Source organism: Gadus morhua, chromosome 1, assembly GCF_902167405.1.
Source record: "Gadus morhua chromosome 1, gadMor3.0, whole genome shotgun sequence".
In the NCBI taxonomy this organism is placed as follows: Eukaryota; Metazoa; Chordata; class Actinopteri; order Gadiformes; family Gadidae; genus Gadus; species Gadus morhua.
In genome coordinates this window covers 22,984,013-22,999,430 of record NC_044048.1, presented here as the reverse complement: position 1 = coordinate 22,999,430, position 15,418 = coordinate 22,984,013, and the positions used below count along the sequence as shown (strand labels likewise).

Genomic DNA, 15,418 nt, shown 5'->3' with positions numbered 1-15,418 from the left:
GGGCCACGACTTTTAGCTTGTTTAGTGTGTTGTTTGTGTTTTGAGGTGTTGCTACTAGTGGGGGTCTGTGTTTGTTGAAGATGCGAGACAGGATGAATCAAAGTACAAAAGTAAATGTGCACATTTGTAAACAGCGTTTTGAGCTTATCTTGTTTGTAATCGTTGTGTTATCTTTTCTCGTTCGTCTTTATTTTCTTTGTATCTTGTAAAAGAGCTAACAATTGAAGTGGAAGCCCCAACAAAAAGTCATGAATAAATAATTAAATAGCTTACATAAATGAAATATAAAGGCACAATTATTACAATAAATATTTGAGGGAAGGAACTTTGTGAGGGATCTCAAAAACGACATTAAAACAGAAAGGTGAAAGCATTCAACCATGTTGGTCTTTCACAGGCATAGGCTACATCGGCTACATCTCAATGTCACACCTATAACAACACATCCTGCATGTCCCACACGCTTCCCAAAAGCACGAGAGGTGCGCTGCAAGGTGGCGTCTTATCTCAAGGTTACCTTATGAATTACTTTCTTTCATTAACATCACGGGCCAGGGAGCTGTATAATAAATAATAAACAATTAAATAGCAACATGAACTGTGGAGAGGGCGATAGAGGGAGAGAGAGAGAGAGAGAGAGAGATGTAGCTTCTCTTTACATTCATTTAATTTTACTATAATATAACTATTAGTTCTATATGTACATCTGTATGTTATGTTATATTGTTATAGGTTGTTATATGTACATATTGTTCTGACGTTCTCTTTTGTTATTATACATAATATTTTATGTAATGCATAACACTGTAATGCTTTGGCAACACTGTTTGGTTTACCACAATAGTCATGCCAATAAAGCTTTTTGAATTGAATTGAAGAGAGAGAGAGAGAGAGAGAGAGAGAGAGAGAGAGAGAGAGAGAGAGAGAGAGAGAGAGAGAGAGAGAGAGAGAGAGAGAGAGAGAGAGAGAGAGAGAGAGAGAGAGAGAGAGAGAGAGAGAGAGAGAGAGAGAGAGAGAGAGAGAGAGAGAGAGAGAGAGAGAGAGAGAGAGAGAGAGAGTGTGTGTGTGTAACCACATGCTGTTAGGTAATTTAATAATAAGGTTTGCTATTGTTTAGTGTTTTAGAAACAATTCAAATCCATGGATTAAGATTATGGTTTTGCCATTCAGATAAAACAGGCCTAAATTAGGCCTACTAGATGGAAAACTGTAGATTTATATTAATAGTCTGCTTTCGAGTTGTGGGTGTCTAGGTTTCCTTTAGTTCTGAATCATTACAACGCTTGCGTGCATAAAACTTTGAAATGCATGTGTTGGGGACCTGATGTCAAAACAACAGAAAGCTTGATATCACTCTAAATCGGAAATGCAATCTTTGGTGGAATGATTTGCAATTCTGATAAGAACTACAACCTATACTTTACCCTGCATAGAAACTAAATGTAATTATAGTATGATAAATGAGTAGGCTTCACTAAAATGCATGCAATTGCATGGAAAATCTTTAATATTCATCTCACTTTACCATTATTAACACAAGACATATAACACAAGATATATTTAGTACTTAGACCTCGAGTTTACCTACAGCCTACACATGAGACAATACTGACCCTTCACTTCAAAAGTGAGGACAATGAGAACGGATTTTGGGCATAGTTTGCATGTTTAATTCATTAAACTAAGTTTAATTTACGTTCTTGAAGGTTATACTATATAAGAAATTCAAAGAACCATTTAAGAACATTATATTGCTCTAAAGACCCAAGAGATTCCGGGCCAGGAGAAGTACAAAGTAATTGTCTGGATAAACATCAAAAATACATTTTGTTGGAATATAAAATCATATGAGATGGACTCAAGATATTTAAATAATGTAACCTTTTAGTTTAAAGTTTTCATCCAGTTTTATATAAACATCTGGGTGTTTAATATCTCACACATTGAAAATCTGTGTAATATCCAATCAATTTATGATGCTGGAATGGTAGATTGTGTTGTATTTGAAAGGCATCATAGAGTTATACAAAATCGTATACTATTTTGAATACATTTTAAGCGTTGTAAAATCGAGTTGTAAACCATCACCATTCAGAAGGACAAAAGCCAATAAACATAATGTAGACCAAAACAAACCTCTGTGGTCTGTATGGCTTATTGGCTGATTTAAAATCACATGACATCTATTGACCAACTGTTGTTGGGTGCTCAATGCTTTATTAGATTATAATCTTACCTGCTATCTTTTCACCCTGTTTCTCTTACTTGGTTTTGGTCTTCCGGTTCTTAGGTAGCTGAGATGAGATCAGTCAAAATTAAGAAAGGAAAAGAACAAGTGCACAGGCCCAAAGTGTTTGAGAGGGGGAGTTATTCCACAGGAAATGTATGTTGGTGTGACAAATTAACCACAAGGAACAGATAAATGACTGAAGAATAATATGTGCTTTACAACTCCTTTCAGGTTGTTGTCATGCGTCAACCATTCCGTTTAGTTGCAAAGAGAAAGTGCTTATTACGCGGTTATCTTCATCAGAAAATACTGGTTTTCAAATGAAAACAGTATTGAAATGACACAAAGGAGGCTGTTGGACTTATACTGCATGCCGTTTGTAAGCCCTAGTGTTTTTGTGGTTGGTGTTTGTTGAGATGAGTCTGAAATTGACCTATGGCTCATTTTGAAAAGGTTTGTGTTTGTTTCAATTCTACAAAGAAATCATTTAATCACTTTATGGCACATGCAACTAGGCCCAATAACTGAGGCTAAAATATTAACGGTACAGAACAGAACAGCCAAACTATTAACTAATGCTATTTTTTTTTTTTTTTTTAATCTGTACAGCAATTATGTTTAATCCGCTGAATAATACCCAAAACGGTTTCAGTGGATAAGCCAGTTTATTAAAACTAGGGAATGTGATGATTTTCTGTATGTGTGCCAGGAAAGAGATTAGGATGTTCAACTACCAACCTGCTCTGCTGAGATGTCTGCTAGATGAATGTTAATATTTTGAGCCACAACAAAACTGCTTTCTGGTGGGAATATTAACAGACGGGTGCTCTCGACCAGATCGGACCAAATAAATCAAATTAATATTTAGGCTACATATATATACAGTAGGCCTACATGTATCACAGTGAAAAACAGATTGGTCAGTGAGTCACTTTTACAAAGAATCATATCTTCAGAAGAGATTTTCCAGTTCAAACCACAATGTATTCTTTTTTTTATTGGGGCTGTTGTAATCAATGGATTTGCAGATTTTTTTTTTTTTTATGAAACACATTGGGATAAAAACACAAAAAACACCCAAGATTACAAGATCATACCCTTATCAAGCGTCATGCCACAGCTGGGGGATAAACGTGAACTTAATTACACACACACATACACAAACAATTACGAATATTCCCTCTCTTTCACTCTCACTCTCACTAACACACACACACACACACAAAGTCTATTTTCTCTCTCTATTTCTCTTTCTCTCACAAACAAAACAGACGCACACACATTCTCTCACACTCTCTATCTCACACTTTCTCACACACAAACACAATTAAAGATGAACAAAATTACTACTTTCTATGCATTATTAAAAAAAACTGATGCAGTTGCATTACGTCCATTTCCTCCAATAACAACCACACAGCAACATTCCAATCTCCGTTTAGTTGCGTGGACCTACAGTTTAAACACTCCAAATCAGCCTAATGGCCCATTAGGATACATTGGAGGTGCCCGAGTGGTAGTACTGGTATATAACCGGAGTCGTCCCATTCTCCTCTCAATCGCCAACCCCAGCTACGCAGCATGCGTCCCCGAAAGAACCCGAATCTCCTCCGATCCGGGGGATGATTTACAACAGATGCTGTGAGCAGGAGGAGAGACGAAAGAGACCCGGGTTTCACTTGCTAGCCAATGGGCCCTCATTGAACGGCAAGGATTGTCTCATTTCGGGCGTACTATCGACACTGCACGGTGGACTGTTGCGGTGGTTTGAGGCGCCTCACATTGGAATCCGTGGGATAAGTGGATGTGTTTTCTGTGTCCGAGCGTTTGACAAGCAGCCAGCTGTAGACTGGCCTGTATGGCGGTAGCAGAATGTGGACCGTCACGCATTTGACACTACAGGATTGTCATCAAGTAAGTGGCTGATAATGGCCCTGTAGCCCATTGCACCGAAACATCTCGCTCCTACTTGAGTCTCTCCGTGACTCTGACCTAAAGGCGTGTTTTCTTCTTTCTTTTCATTACCCGGCCGCCCCTATGATGGATTTAACGTACACAGGTTGGACGCTGGAATAATGGAGAAGAAAATCGGGCGGATGGAGGGGTTTATGTCTTTGTGTGACGCTTCGCTGCTGTATCGTGCTCAGAGAGACGCATTCCCGACGCTCGGATGATATCGTAGGGGGAGAGCGGGCTTCGAGACGCGGCAGTGAAGGATCGGGAACGGGGAGCGAACCCATGTCGTGTCGTGTGGCCGCCGGGCTTGGAGCTGCTTTCTGATCGGTGGAGTGTCACCCCGGAACCCAGAGACATGACATGTACAAGAAAAAAGAGAAAACGGTAGTTTTTCGCCTCTTTTGAACCCTGTGGTTGTGAGGGGGGGAGGTTGCAACAGGCGTAGCTGACGCGGATTGAGGCTTTTTTTTTTAAAGAAGCAGAAGAGGAAGAAGAAAAAGAAGCCCACACGACCATCAGATTTGGACAGTTCGCCTGGCGTCTCTGCATTATGTTATTCCCAGGGACATGGATGCTTTTGCCCGTTGTCCAACTTTGTGATTATCACCGATTGGTCGGTGTCATGTTTTTTTTGTCTTAAGCACTAAAGCTCTCCCACTGCTTGAAACATGACAAGTAAAGAGCTCTAGCGCCGTGTTGGACCGCCACAGCCTCTTTAAACCGGCCTTAGAAATAGACCCCAAGCCTTTGTCTTGGAAGACAAGCATACCATATAAAGGTAAGCACATAGCCACCACAAGACCCCCATTTTGTCTCATGTCTACATATCACCGGCATATACAACTTTGAAACCGTCTTGCACTTATTACCAGAGCACAATACGCATGCATGAGGCGTCTTCCGTCGCGGTGTTCCCGATACTGTTGTGGTTGTGCCGTCGGTGGTGTCTCGTGACGCATGCCCTAGACGAGCTGCAGGCCCACACGCTCCCGACGCCCGTGCGCGTACACGTCGGGCCGTCTTTTATCTATATGATTCTGGAGCACTCATCATGGATTTCAATTAAAAGCAAAATGACGCAAAAATAAGGCGATGCGTATGATGTCATTCGAGTGCAGCTTGACGAGCGTGTGTGTGTGTGTGTGTGTGTGTGTGTGTGTGTGTGTGTGTGTGTGTGTGTGTGTGTGTGTGTGTGTGTGTGTGCCAAAACCAGGATGTATCCCGGTCTTAGTGCTTGTTGTGTAGGAGGTAGGGTCTGTGCTGACAATGCCGAGACGGATCCGTACAAGTAGGCCTACGAGGTGACATGTCGGAGAACGCCTTGGCCGAGATAAGGGAGAGAGCTATAATATTTACTGTGATGTGTCAAGGTGTTTGGAGAGTTACTATTGCGCACAGCGCCCCCTGTCGGCCACATTACATGGGCGTCTCGGATTAGCCCTTAAACCATCGCTCGCTTTACTCAATTTAAATATTGCACCAATTGTGTGCTACGGCTCCTAAGCCATTTAAATGTGGGGACGACCCATCAAAGAAAATTCTAGTAAAAAGACAACACCACAAATGATATTCTGAATATGCCTGATAAATTCCCCTTCTGAGAATGCGGTGTGTGTGTGTGTGTGTGTGTGTGTGTGTGTGTGTGTGTGTGTGTGTGTGTGTGTGTGTGTGTGTGTGTGTGTGTGTGTGTGTGTGTGTGTGTGTGTGTGTGTGTGTGTGTGTGTGTGTGTGTGTGTGTGTTAAAAAGCGAATGCCGTCTAGTTTTTTAATGCTTTTTGGTTGGTTGGTGATTTCCACGTCGTCCCCCTCCTACCGAGACCAAAGCAGCGGTGTTCGACTGCTGTTGCTACCCAGTTTCTGACAATGACTCGGCCGTCCACCACCAACCAACCACCACCAGCCCCCCCAACCAAGCCCCACCCCCCTCCACCCTATTCGGTATTCCTGTGGAGCTGACCGTGAGCTGGGGTCGTCCCTATACCGATCACGTATCGTAGGCGTTAAACTACAAACCGTCTGTCGCTTATAACGGATAGAACTGATAAGGGATTTGGATCCGTTGGCCTACTAGTGCCGAGGCGCAAATGAGCAAATGTTAAGCATATAAGCATTTAGAAGAGTTTGGGAGAGAATTCAACATGTGTGTGTGTTTTAAATATGTATTTATAATGATGTCATTCCATATATTAACCTGAATAACAAATAGCTGAATATGTGATGTAAAAATGTAAAGACCATTAAAACAAGTAATAAACACTGCATTTAGAAATAATTTGAACATACCACACAATACAAGTGGTTATAAACCCCTTTGGATTGACCAAAACCTTTTTGGTGGTCTTTTAACACAGATAGACACAAATTTCTAGCTCTCAGACATACACACACACAATGTATGTAAAGTCATTTCAGGAACCCTATTTATATCTTTTATCTCAATTGGGGGGACCCCATTGGCATTAATACGGTACCTATGCAGTAGCATTGAAAAGTATCAGCCCCCTCACCCATCCTTTTAGAAATATCCCCAGATAGTAAGACTTTGCTTTGATTGCTCTTTACAGAATTGATCAAATAATTTAATAGAGCATGTTACGATAATTTATTTTCAAAAGCATGAATGAGTCTGCCAACACTTCAATCACGCATATTCAACCTCCTAACTCCCTCCCGTCTCTCCCATCTCCAGGTCATTGTTGTAATTTATTACTACTAGGAAGTGCGCCCGTATAAGGAGATCGTGTTTGAAATGGGGCCATGCTCGCCGAAGCGATTCCGTTCCGCGTGAACCCGAACCAGGAAGCAAACACGTGGACGACGGAAGGTGAAGCCGCTGGAGGAGGAGGAGGAGAAGGAGGAGGAGGAGGAGAAGGAGGAGGAGGAGGAGGAGGAGGAGGAGGAGGAGGAGGAGGAGGAGCGGGGGGGCCTTCGCGGGCGCGGCGTTTGGCGTGGGAGGCGGGCCGCGTGACATGGCCAACGGCAACGAGAGCAGCGAGGGCGCCGGCGGCCCGGTGGGCGTGGTGGTGGCGACCGCGGGCGGCGTAGGGGGGGTGGGGGGGCCGGCCTCCGCCGTCTCCACCTACCTGAAGCTGGTGCTGCTGGGGCTGATCATCTGCGTCAGCCTGGTGGGCAACCTGGTGGTGTCCCTGCTGGTGCTGCGGGACCGCACGCTCCACAAGGCGCCCTACTACTTCCTGCTGGACCTGTGCCTGGCCGACAGCGTCCGCTCGGCCGTGTGCTTCCCCTTCGTCCTGGTGTCCATCAAGAACGGCTCGGCCTGGACGTACAGCGTGCTGAGCTGCAAGGTGGTGGCCTTCATGGCCGTCCTCTTCTGCTTCCACGCCGCCTTCATGCTGTTCTGCATCAGCGTGACGCGCTACATGGCCATCGCCCACCACCGCTTCTACTCCAAGCGGATGACCTTCTGGACGTGCGTGGCCGTGGTGTGCATGGTGTGGACGCTGTCGGTGGCCATGGCGTTCCCGCCCGTCTTCGACGTGGGCACCTACAAGTTCATCCGCGAGGAGGACCAGTGCATCTTCGAGCACCGCTACTTCAAGGCCAACGACACGCTGGGCTTCATGCTGATGCTGGCCGTGCTCATCCTGGCCACGCACGTGGTCTACATGAAGCTGCTGCTCTTTGAGTACAAGCACCGCAAGATGAAGCCCGTTCAGATGGTGCCGGCCATCAGCCAGAACTGGACCTTCCACGGCCCCGGGGCCACGGGCCAGGCGGCGGCCAACTGGATCGCGGGCTTCGGGAGGGGCCCCATGCCGCCCACCCTGCTGGGGATCCGGCAGAACTTGCACAACCAGAACCGACGCCTGCTGGGCATGGAGGAGTTCAAGGCGGAGAAGCAGCTGGGCAGGATGTTCTACGTGATCACGCTGCTCTTCCTGGTGCTGTGGTCGCCGTACATCGTGGCGTGCTACTGGCGCGTGTTCGTCAAGGCGTGCACGCTGCCGCACCGGTACCTCTCCACCACCGTGTGGATGAGCTTCGCCCAGGCCGGGGTCAACCCCATCGTGTGCTTCTTCCTCAACAAGGACCTGAAGAAGGGGTTCCTGGCCAGCCTGCCGGCCTGCTGCAGGACTAAACCTCACCCGCCACGGGAGCCTTACTGCGTCATGTGAGCAGGCGTGGGGGAGCAGGGGGCTGGAGGAGGGGATCGGGAGGAGGAGATGACGGGAGGATGAGGGGGATGAGAGAGTGGGTTCTGGAGAACGATTGTTGATGGGGGATAGGGGGTGGGGGGATTTTCTTGGCTTTGGTTGATTTGGTACGAGCCTCTTGAGATGTGGTTGCGTATGTCACCGAGGGCGATGTTCAGAGAGTTTCCACCATTTTATCCGCGGTTGGGTTTTACAGAAGGTTAAACAGACGAATGTGTCAAACAGAAGAATGAGGTATGAAGTAGTATTCTTGCATTCCAAAGTTAAACCAGTTCTACAAGAGACAAATGGTAAAATGGTATCCAATACTTTATGTTCAAACACTAGTTAAAAGCCCAAAAACTAGAGACATAAATCGAAGTTAATTGAATCTACAACTAATATAAAGATACTGCATGTTTATGTTGATGCAGTATTTCACCAAGTCTCCAAGGTATATTTTGGTAAAAACTTTTGATTTCATCATTTTACTGTTTATTGGAGCATTTCAAATATCTGTAGAATAAAGAAAGGAATCCAAAAAAAAATTAACTATGATGTAATAATAAGTATGAAGAGACAGACGGCAGGGGAACATACCAAATTGATTATAATAATTATATGTATATTTATCTAACCATGTCCTGTCTTTCCCTAATTTATTTAAGGTCAGGTCGTAAGGACCACAGCTTAAAGAGTAAGCCAACACAAAGGCAAACCTTTACATTGTCTATAATATCTAATATTAAATGTCTTAATAAGGTAATACTTTCAATTTGATTATGTATTAATACAGATTCTCCTCCTGGACTTTTAAGATAAATAAAACAGATGATACTTGGTTTGATAATAGTCAAGATACAAAAGAATCCTATTTATTTATCATAATTACTATTTTCTTCATTACTCTAGACAATTAAAACCACAACAACGAAAGTCTGGCCTAATATTAAAGAGAGTAATACAATTGTTATAAAAATGACAGTAATTGTAATACGAATATTAAAAAGTATTAACTTTATTACCATTTGCAGGAAACTGTTCCTCAAAATGGTCGGATTAGCTCCTTGAAACCCTGTGGGGCTGTGTTTGATGACGATGAGACAAACATTATCACCCATTTAGAGACTTATTAAGTATTAGCTTCCATTGTTTGATTGGATTATTCATGTCCTATATAAACATTATTAATGCTACAACTTTCGTAGCAGATTTTTTTCATTCAGTGATTTTATATTAAAGATATGACAGTTGGTCTGCAGAACGCACTGCAGGGGCTTCACATTTAAACGCCATTAACATGGTGCCCCTGCAAAGTGCCGGTAATGCATGACTGCAGTGCAGTGTTGAAGAGAAATTGATTAGTGACTAAATTGGTTAATAAAAGATGTGTCGTTCAGGGGACCATTGAGGTTCCATTTTATAACTGACTTTGGGGGAGTGAGAAGCTAACTTCTAAGCTAACTGGAGCCTCACTCACCAGACACATCAGTTAGCAGTGAGCAGTTGTCATTAAAAACAAACTAAATGACCCAGTGTTTTAAATTTCCTAGACTGTAAGCCCAACTGCTATCATGAGATACGATTGGTATATTGAATGGTCCGTCGTAAATGTAATATAACATCAAGGTCTGACGTTTTTGGTTGGGTTTCTCTTAGTACTTAAAGGTGCAGTGTTTAGGATTAAGTGGCATTGAGTCGGTGATGTTGCAACCAACTGAAACCTTCCAATGACGTTGGAGAAGCTACGCTGGCTACGGTGTAAGCTGCCAGTAGGTACTTCCAAAATAATGTCATCGTCGACGACAGCATCAAGTAGCCAAGTATGAAGTAACAAAGTTCCATGATAGATTTGTAAATCATATTGAGTTGATAGTCTGGAAAGCTTTACGTCAAAGCTCACAAGTAAGGTAGTGATTATAATTGTTAAATTAAAACACATCCCGCTAGACCTGTTTGATGGTTCTGGGCTACTATAGAAACATGGTGGGCCCCTTGGAATGGGGCCCGCTCAAAATATAGATATAAAGGGGATCGTTCTCAGATATTGAAAACACAACAATAGTTAATATGTTTATTGTATTATACACAAAGTCTGTTGCGCTGAATGCCATACCATACCAAATTCTATACACTGCACCTTTAAGTAGAGCAAGACTTAAAAACTCCTTTAGGAGTTGCTTTTATCCAAAGCAAATGAAGACCACAGCGGCCCCAGAGATATAGGTCGTAGTGAGCAGATAGGAGGGAGGGAGACACGGCGGCAGGGGTTGAACCCACACCCTTCCGGCAACATCTAAACCACCAGAATATTTAATTTAGTGTACACTACATGGTGAATAATTAACTCTTTATTGGTCTTGTTCCCAAAAACGGCTGCGTTGTCTTGGGGGCATAAGATAGGACAAGACGGAGAGATTGTAAAGTTCTGGTTTGAATGTCTGAAAACGTGCAAAATGAATCCCGGTGGTTGGGGGCATCTTCGCCCTACAGATGTGACATCGTCAAATTCCACTCAATAGGTGGTTATTTGGGATTAGTAAAAAAAATAAAAAAAGAGAAAAAAGAGAATCAATACAGGAAATAAGCCTCTCTGCCAAATTACAAAATGGAGGATTTGTTCGGTAAAAAAATAACTGAAAAAAAAGCACCACTGTGTCTACAACCTTTTGAAGAAAGAGGAATAACTGCTGGAGTTCGAAGGTCACCAAACTCCTGTCAGAGACTCTATGAAATGCGGTCAGTGGGTAAAGATATATCTCTGCTGTACAGCGAGAGAGTCCTCTTTGCTATGTAGGACTGGGTGGACATATTCTCTTAAGGCTGGACACATGGATTTGAGACTAAATCCTTCTTTTGTGACCGTGGAATGTTTTTGGTTGATTTTGTTGCTTGCTTTCCGCCCTTCGGATCAATTTTTTGAAGGACACGGCAGAAGGACTTGAATGGATGAAAACCAAGCCTGAAAAAATAACTGCTTTTTGGGGTCAATACTTGTTTTTTTTCATATGCAGACAAGCCTGGCAGTAAGTTTTGAGTTGCTTCAGGCAGACTACCTTTTATAAAAACTTGCTGTGACCTCTGTGCTATTTTGTGTGTATTGTATCGGCGGCAAAAAAACAGACTTTAAAATGCAATTGATTGATTGAGGTTGGGGGATCGTTGTATTTTTACTGTGTGTGTGTGTGTGTGTGTGTGTATGTGGGTGTGTGTGTGTGTGTGGGTGTATGTATTTCTATATGTAAGTATGAATGTATGGATGCTGAGGAGATGGCTAAGTCAACGGGATGCAGGGGTTGAGGGAAGGATTGAGTTAAGGTTCTGACGATATTCCTCCTGCAAATGCTTCCTCATCCTAATCCAGAGAACTGACAGAGCATTGAATGTGTTAAAACTATTAAAGTTTGGTCCAAAACCTGCTTGGGAGTTTCTGCTCAACTGTAAACGAACACAGATTCCGCGCCTGAAGATGCGAACATTTAGGAAAAATCCAAACAGATAAAAAAACAGTATGAAATAAACAGAATGACAGAAAGATAGAAATATAAATCTATGGTTAATAAAGTCCCAAGTCCCATTTAATTTAAAATGTAATTACTTTACACTGCTTTCAGGACACCTGGCAATTTATTTTTTCATTTAGTTTTTTGCTTTTTCTTTAGTGTATTTCAATTTTATAAAAGCACATTTGATTTGGAGGTCTTGGAAATAGAAGAACAAAAAGGGTCTTGACTAACAATCTCCAATTCATTTACTGCAAAGGACATTTGTTTTGGATTAGATTTATGTAACAGCCCCAAATAATAATGATCAAGCCTGTTCCTTTTGTTTGTAAGTGTTTCAATCCCCATGTGAACAATGAAAGCAACCGCTTCAGGCCCTGATAGCCAAGGGCCCTCCAAACGAGAAACTCCAATCAAGTCAAGTGTTTCATACAGGAGAGACGAACGGGCTTGCAGAGTGGAGGAGTCATTGAGGAAGGACAGAGCAATACCCTCAGAAGCTTTCGTCAGTGCATAATGTTCTTCAAAATGAATGGCAGCTTCTGAAGGGATCATTACAGCGACTACAAATCACGCACTTCCTACAGCAAGGAAATATCCACTGTTGTGCCGGTGGTCCGTCTTTGCAAACCTCGAGCCAGACCTTAGCTTTTCTTCAGGCTAGTTGGAAGAGACCCGAAATAAACAAGGCGAAAGAAGCATTCTTAACATGTCTCTTAAAAGTTTGCTTCGATTAAGAATGTTTTAAAGAGGTGTCGTGTTTTTTTTTTGGATGTGATGGACCTCTGGGTTTGTGCTTTGGCAGAGCTTGGACATTTACAGACCACATTGCTTCCATCCAGACTGCTTTGTATGGCACCGGGCCCATCACCTGGAAGGGATCCCACCTCCTCAGTCGGGAGCGCGTTGTCAAGGTCGATCGCAGGGCTTAATCATTTCTATATTTTCTTTGATAAACTCGTAGCCCCACGCCTCTCCTACAAATCAACAGAGTTGGCTCAGTGTGGCCCTCGTTTTGGCCACAGTCCTCCTGTGACAGAACATGTGCTGCCACTGCCAATGCACAGGTTGGCTCCGAAACGAGAACAGTGTGGGAGTGGTTCAGCAGCTCTCCTTAATGAGGTTACCTGGGGCGCAGGTGAGAGTGAAACACAGAGAGGATTTTCTCCCATCTGTTATTTTGTAATCAACTTTACAGTGATGGAAGCTTCTCCCCACAGTGACCCCAGGTGCCTCCCCACAAGAAACAGATAGCACATAAAGCCAAACAAATGCCTCTATTTTGTTAATATAATTTATAGTGTCCTGAATCCCCCGTCACAATACTGTCCCTACTCACAAGCATCCATGCTCATTTTTCACACTCCTAGGGTCTAGGGTGTTGCCATTAGTCTGAGATATAAGGGTCCATGATGCAAAGTAATGTACATAAACAGCATATATGTACTTCTATAAATAGCGGGTGATGTGTCAAAACATGTTAAGCCCCAAGCCCTTTTAGGGTAATCCTTAATCAATGCATGCATGAGGTTGGTATCCATAGGTAGACAAGAGGTTGAGTAATAAACTGTGCTATCTGTGAACTTGTTTTTTGGGAACCCAGTGCTGGCTCCTTGGGGCCTTAGTCTGTTGCCGTCTCATGTGAATACCCCTACGCAATTGTTTTGTTGTATAACCTGTAGCTTGTGTACTTAATTATAATATTCTGGTATGATTGCAGTTACGTGTATGCGTTTAGACTACTAATTACAGTATGCTTATGACAAGCAATATAAATACACTGGTCATGGTAATAGATATTATACTACTTTAGTTATTAGATGTGGAAGCAATGTTGACGAGTTCCCATTACTGATTCGTACTGTCTGTGTTTACAGAACTTCTTTCCATCAATTCCCTCATGGATGACATCACCTTTGGTCTCACTAAAGAGCTCCTCTTACTCAGCACCCTGCTTCGACCGCCAATCCATTACACCCTAGCTTAGTTTCTCCGAGCCGCACTCGGAGCCTGTTGTAGTGGAGATTCTGAGCCGAGGAGGACAGCAACAACTATCGCCCGCACACCTTAATGACCATGACCTGGGTGGATTCAGCCGACACACACCTGCGGCCACCTGCTAGACCACAAGCCTTGTCACGCCTGGCAGTCAGCTTCCTGTCATGCTCAGAAGGTTTCATCACCAGAGGAAGACGGCGCAGAGAGGCAGCATCCGCCTATCTGAGGTGTAGTACTGGCTGCACTATGAGGATCTGCTAGCTCATCAGAGATCCACCAGGCCGGATGAGTTCAGGCACCAGGGCAGACCCAGAAGCTGCTGGAGATGGTTCAGCAGCTCCACGTGTCGCAGAGTGCAGCCACTGCAGAACCACTGTCGACTCCGGCAGTATCAATGATGGACGACCGGTGCAGTGAGCGGCAAGGCTCCGACCCGGTAGACAGCCATGAGCTACCGCCACGCCGCCCCCCGCCCCGAGGCCTGCCCGGACCGGAAAGGGGAGTGGCAGCCCTACGGTCCTTCCAATGGACCCCAGCGGACACACAGACAACAGGGACCCAGGGAGAGAGGCTGGAACACAGACGGGCTACCGTTCAGCTAAGGCTGGAGCCACGCAGAACGACCAGAGACCCTCCCTGCCGGAGGGGCCTGAGGAAGGGAAGAAGTACTGCCCATACTGGGGGGCATGGGGAAGCCCTCGCTGAACGGCTGTGAATACTTCCAACAGCTGACTGCAGCCCAGAAGCAAAGCTGCTGCTTTGCTTCTGGGCTGGGGATATGGCCGCACACAAGGAGCTGCAGTGTGACCTGAAGACCAGCTGCAGGACACACGGCAACGACAGACATCTGCTCATCCTGCATGTTGTCCATGACAGAAGTCGAGGGAAGTCAGAGAGAGATCGAGACCACTCCCTACACCCTGGACCAGATCCCCCTGGGGGACAAGGTGCTACCAAAAGTAGCCCGACTATGGAACAGGAATCCTACCCTAGAGACATACAGCCTCCATTCATCCCTGCTTCCCTCAGCTGCCGACAGCTCAGACCTAATGGGAAGACAGAAGACCTCCAAGGGACTTCTGCATCGTACACTGATGTAATTCAGGGAAAACATTACATTCCGAGTGCCTTGAAGGAGCTGCAAGAGATGTCGTCACCTTGGCAGGATTCCTATCCGTTTTTGCGGTTAGCACTCCCCTCCCTACAACCCCCTCAGGCTGGAATCGGAAGCTTGTCCGTTGTCCATCAACACTGAAATCCAGCTTCAGTGAGAGGACAGCCCCCTTTGAGGAGGTCTCTCTCTGGATTGGATAAAGTGGGAACGGGATACAAGGACATTTGTTCTGTTCACTGCAGAGTGGAGGGAGTGGAAGACCCATGCTACTAACCCTCTTTATCAACGACGGCTGTCGGAATAAAGAGCTATTCAACACTTGTTTTAACAAATAAATATTGCTTATATAATGGTGCCTTTAAGGATGCTATCCCAAGTCAAAGCATTGATTTAGCTTAGTGGAAAGAGTTCCAAAAATGATGAAAGTGATTGAATAATTACTAAATATATCGGAATACATAAT

At 44.2% G+C, this 15,418-nt stretch overlaps 2 protein-coding genes across 5 annotated transcripts in view; one reads left to right on the top strand and one right to left on the bottom strand.

Annotated features, from left to right (window-relative positions):
* foxp3b (forkhead box P3b) overlaps positions 1-2,392 on the bottom strand; it is an 8,200-nt gene extending 5,808 nt beyond the window's left edge. For 2 of the 4 annotated variants that reach the window (XM_030362596.1, XM_030362614.1), the window contains exons 1-2: positions 2,237-2,356; positions 518-559 (exon numbers count right to left, since the gene is read on the bottom strand). The gene's annotated coding sequence lies outside the window, so the exon portion shown is untranslated. Of the gene's footprint in view, positions 1-517; positions 560-2,236 lie in introns of all 4 variants that reach the window. The other 2 variants (XM_030362587.1, XM_030362606.1) reach the window with 2 other exon arrangements.
* Positions 2,393-7,120: 4,728 nt separating this feature from the next.
* gpr173 (G protein-coupled receptor 173) lies at positions 7,121-11,759 on the top strand. The gene has a single exon (XM_030356698.1). It carries the CDS (start codon positions 7,156-7,158, stop codon positions 8,320-8,322), a length of 1,167 nt encoding a protein of 388 aa, XP_030212558.1. The 5' UTR covers positions 7,121-7,155; the 3' UTR covers positions 8,323-11,759.
* The last annotated feature ends 3,659 nt before the right edge of the window (positions 11,760-15,418 follow it).

What these genes read in the sequence shown, in the direction of transcription:
- gpr173 (XM_030356698.1), top strand. Translation starts at nt 7,156, where the DNA reads ATGGCCAACGGCAACGAGAGCAGCGAGGGCGCCGGCGGCCCGGTGGGC.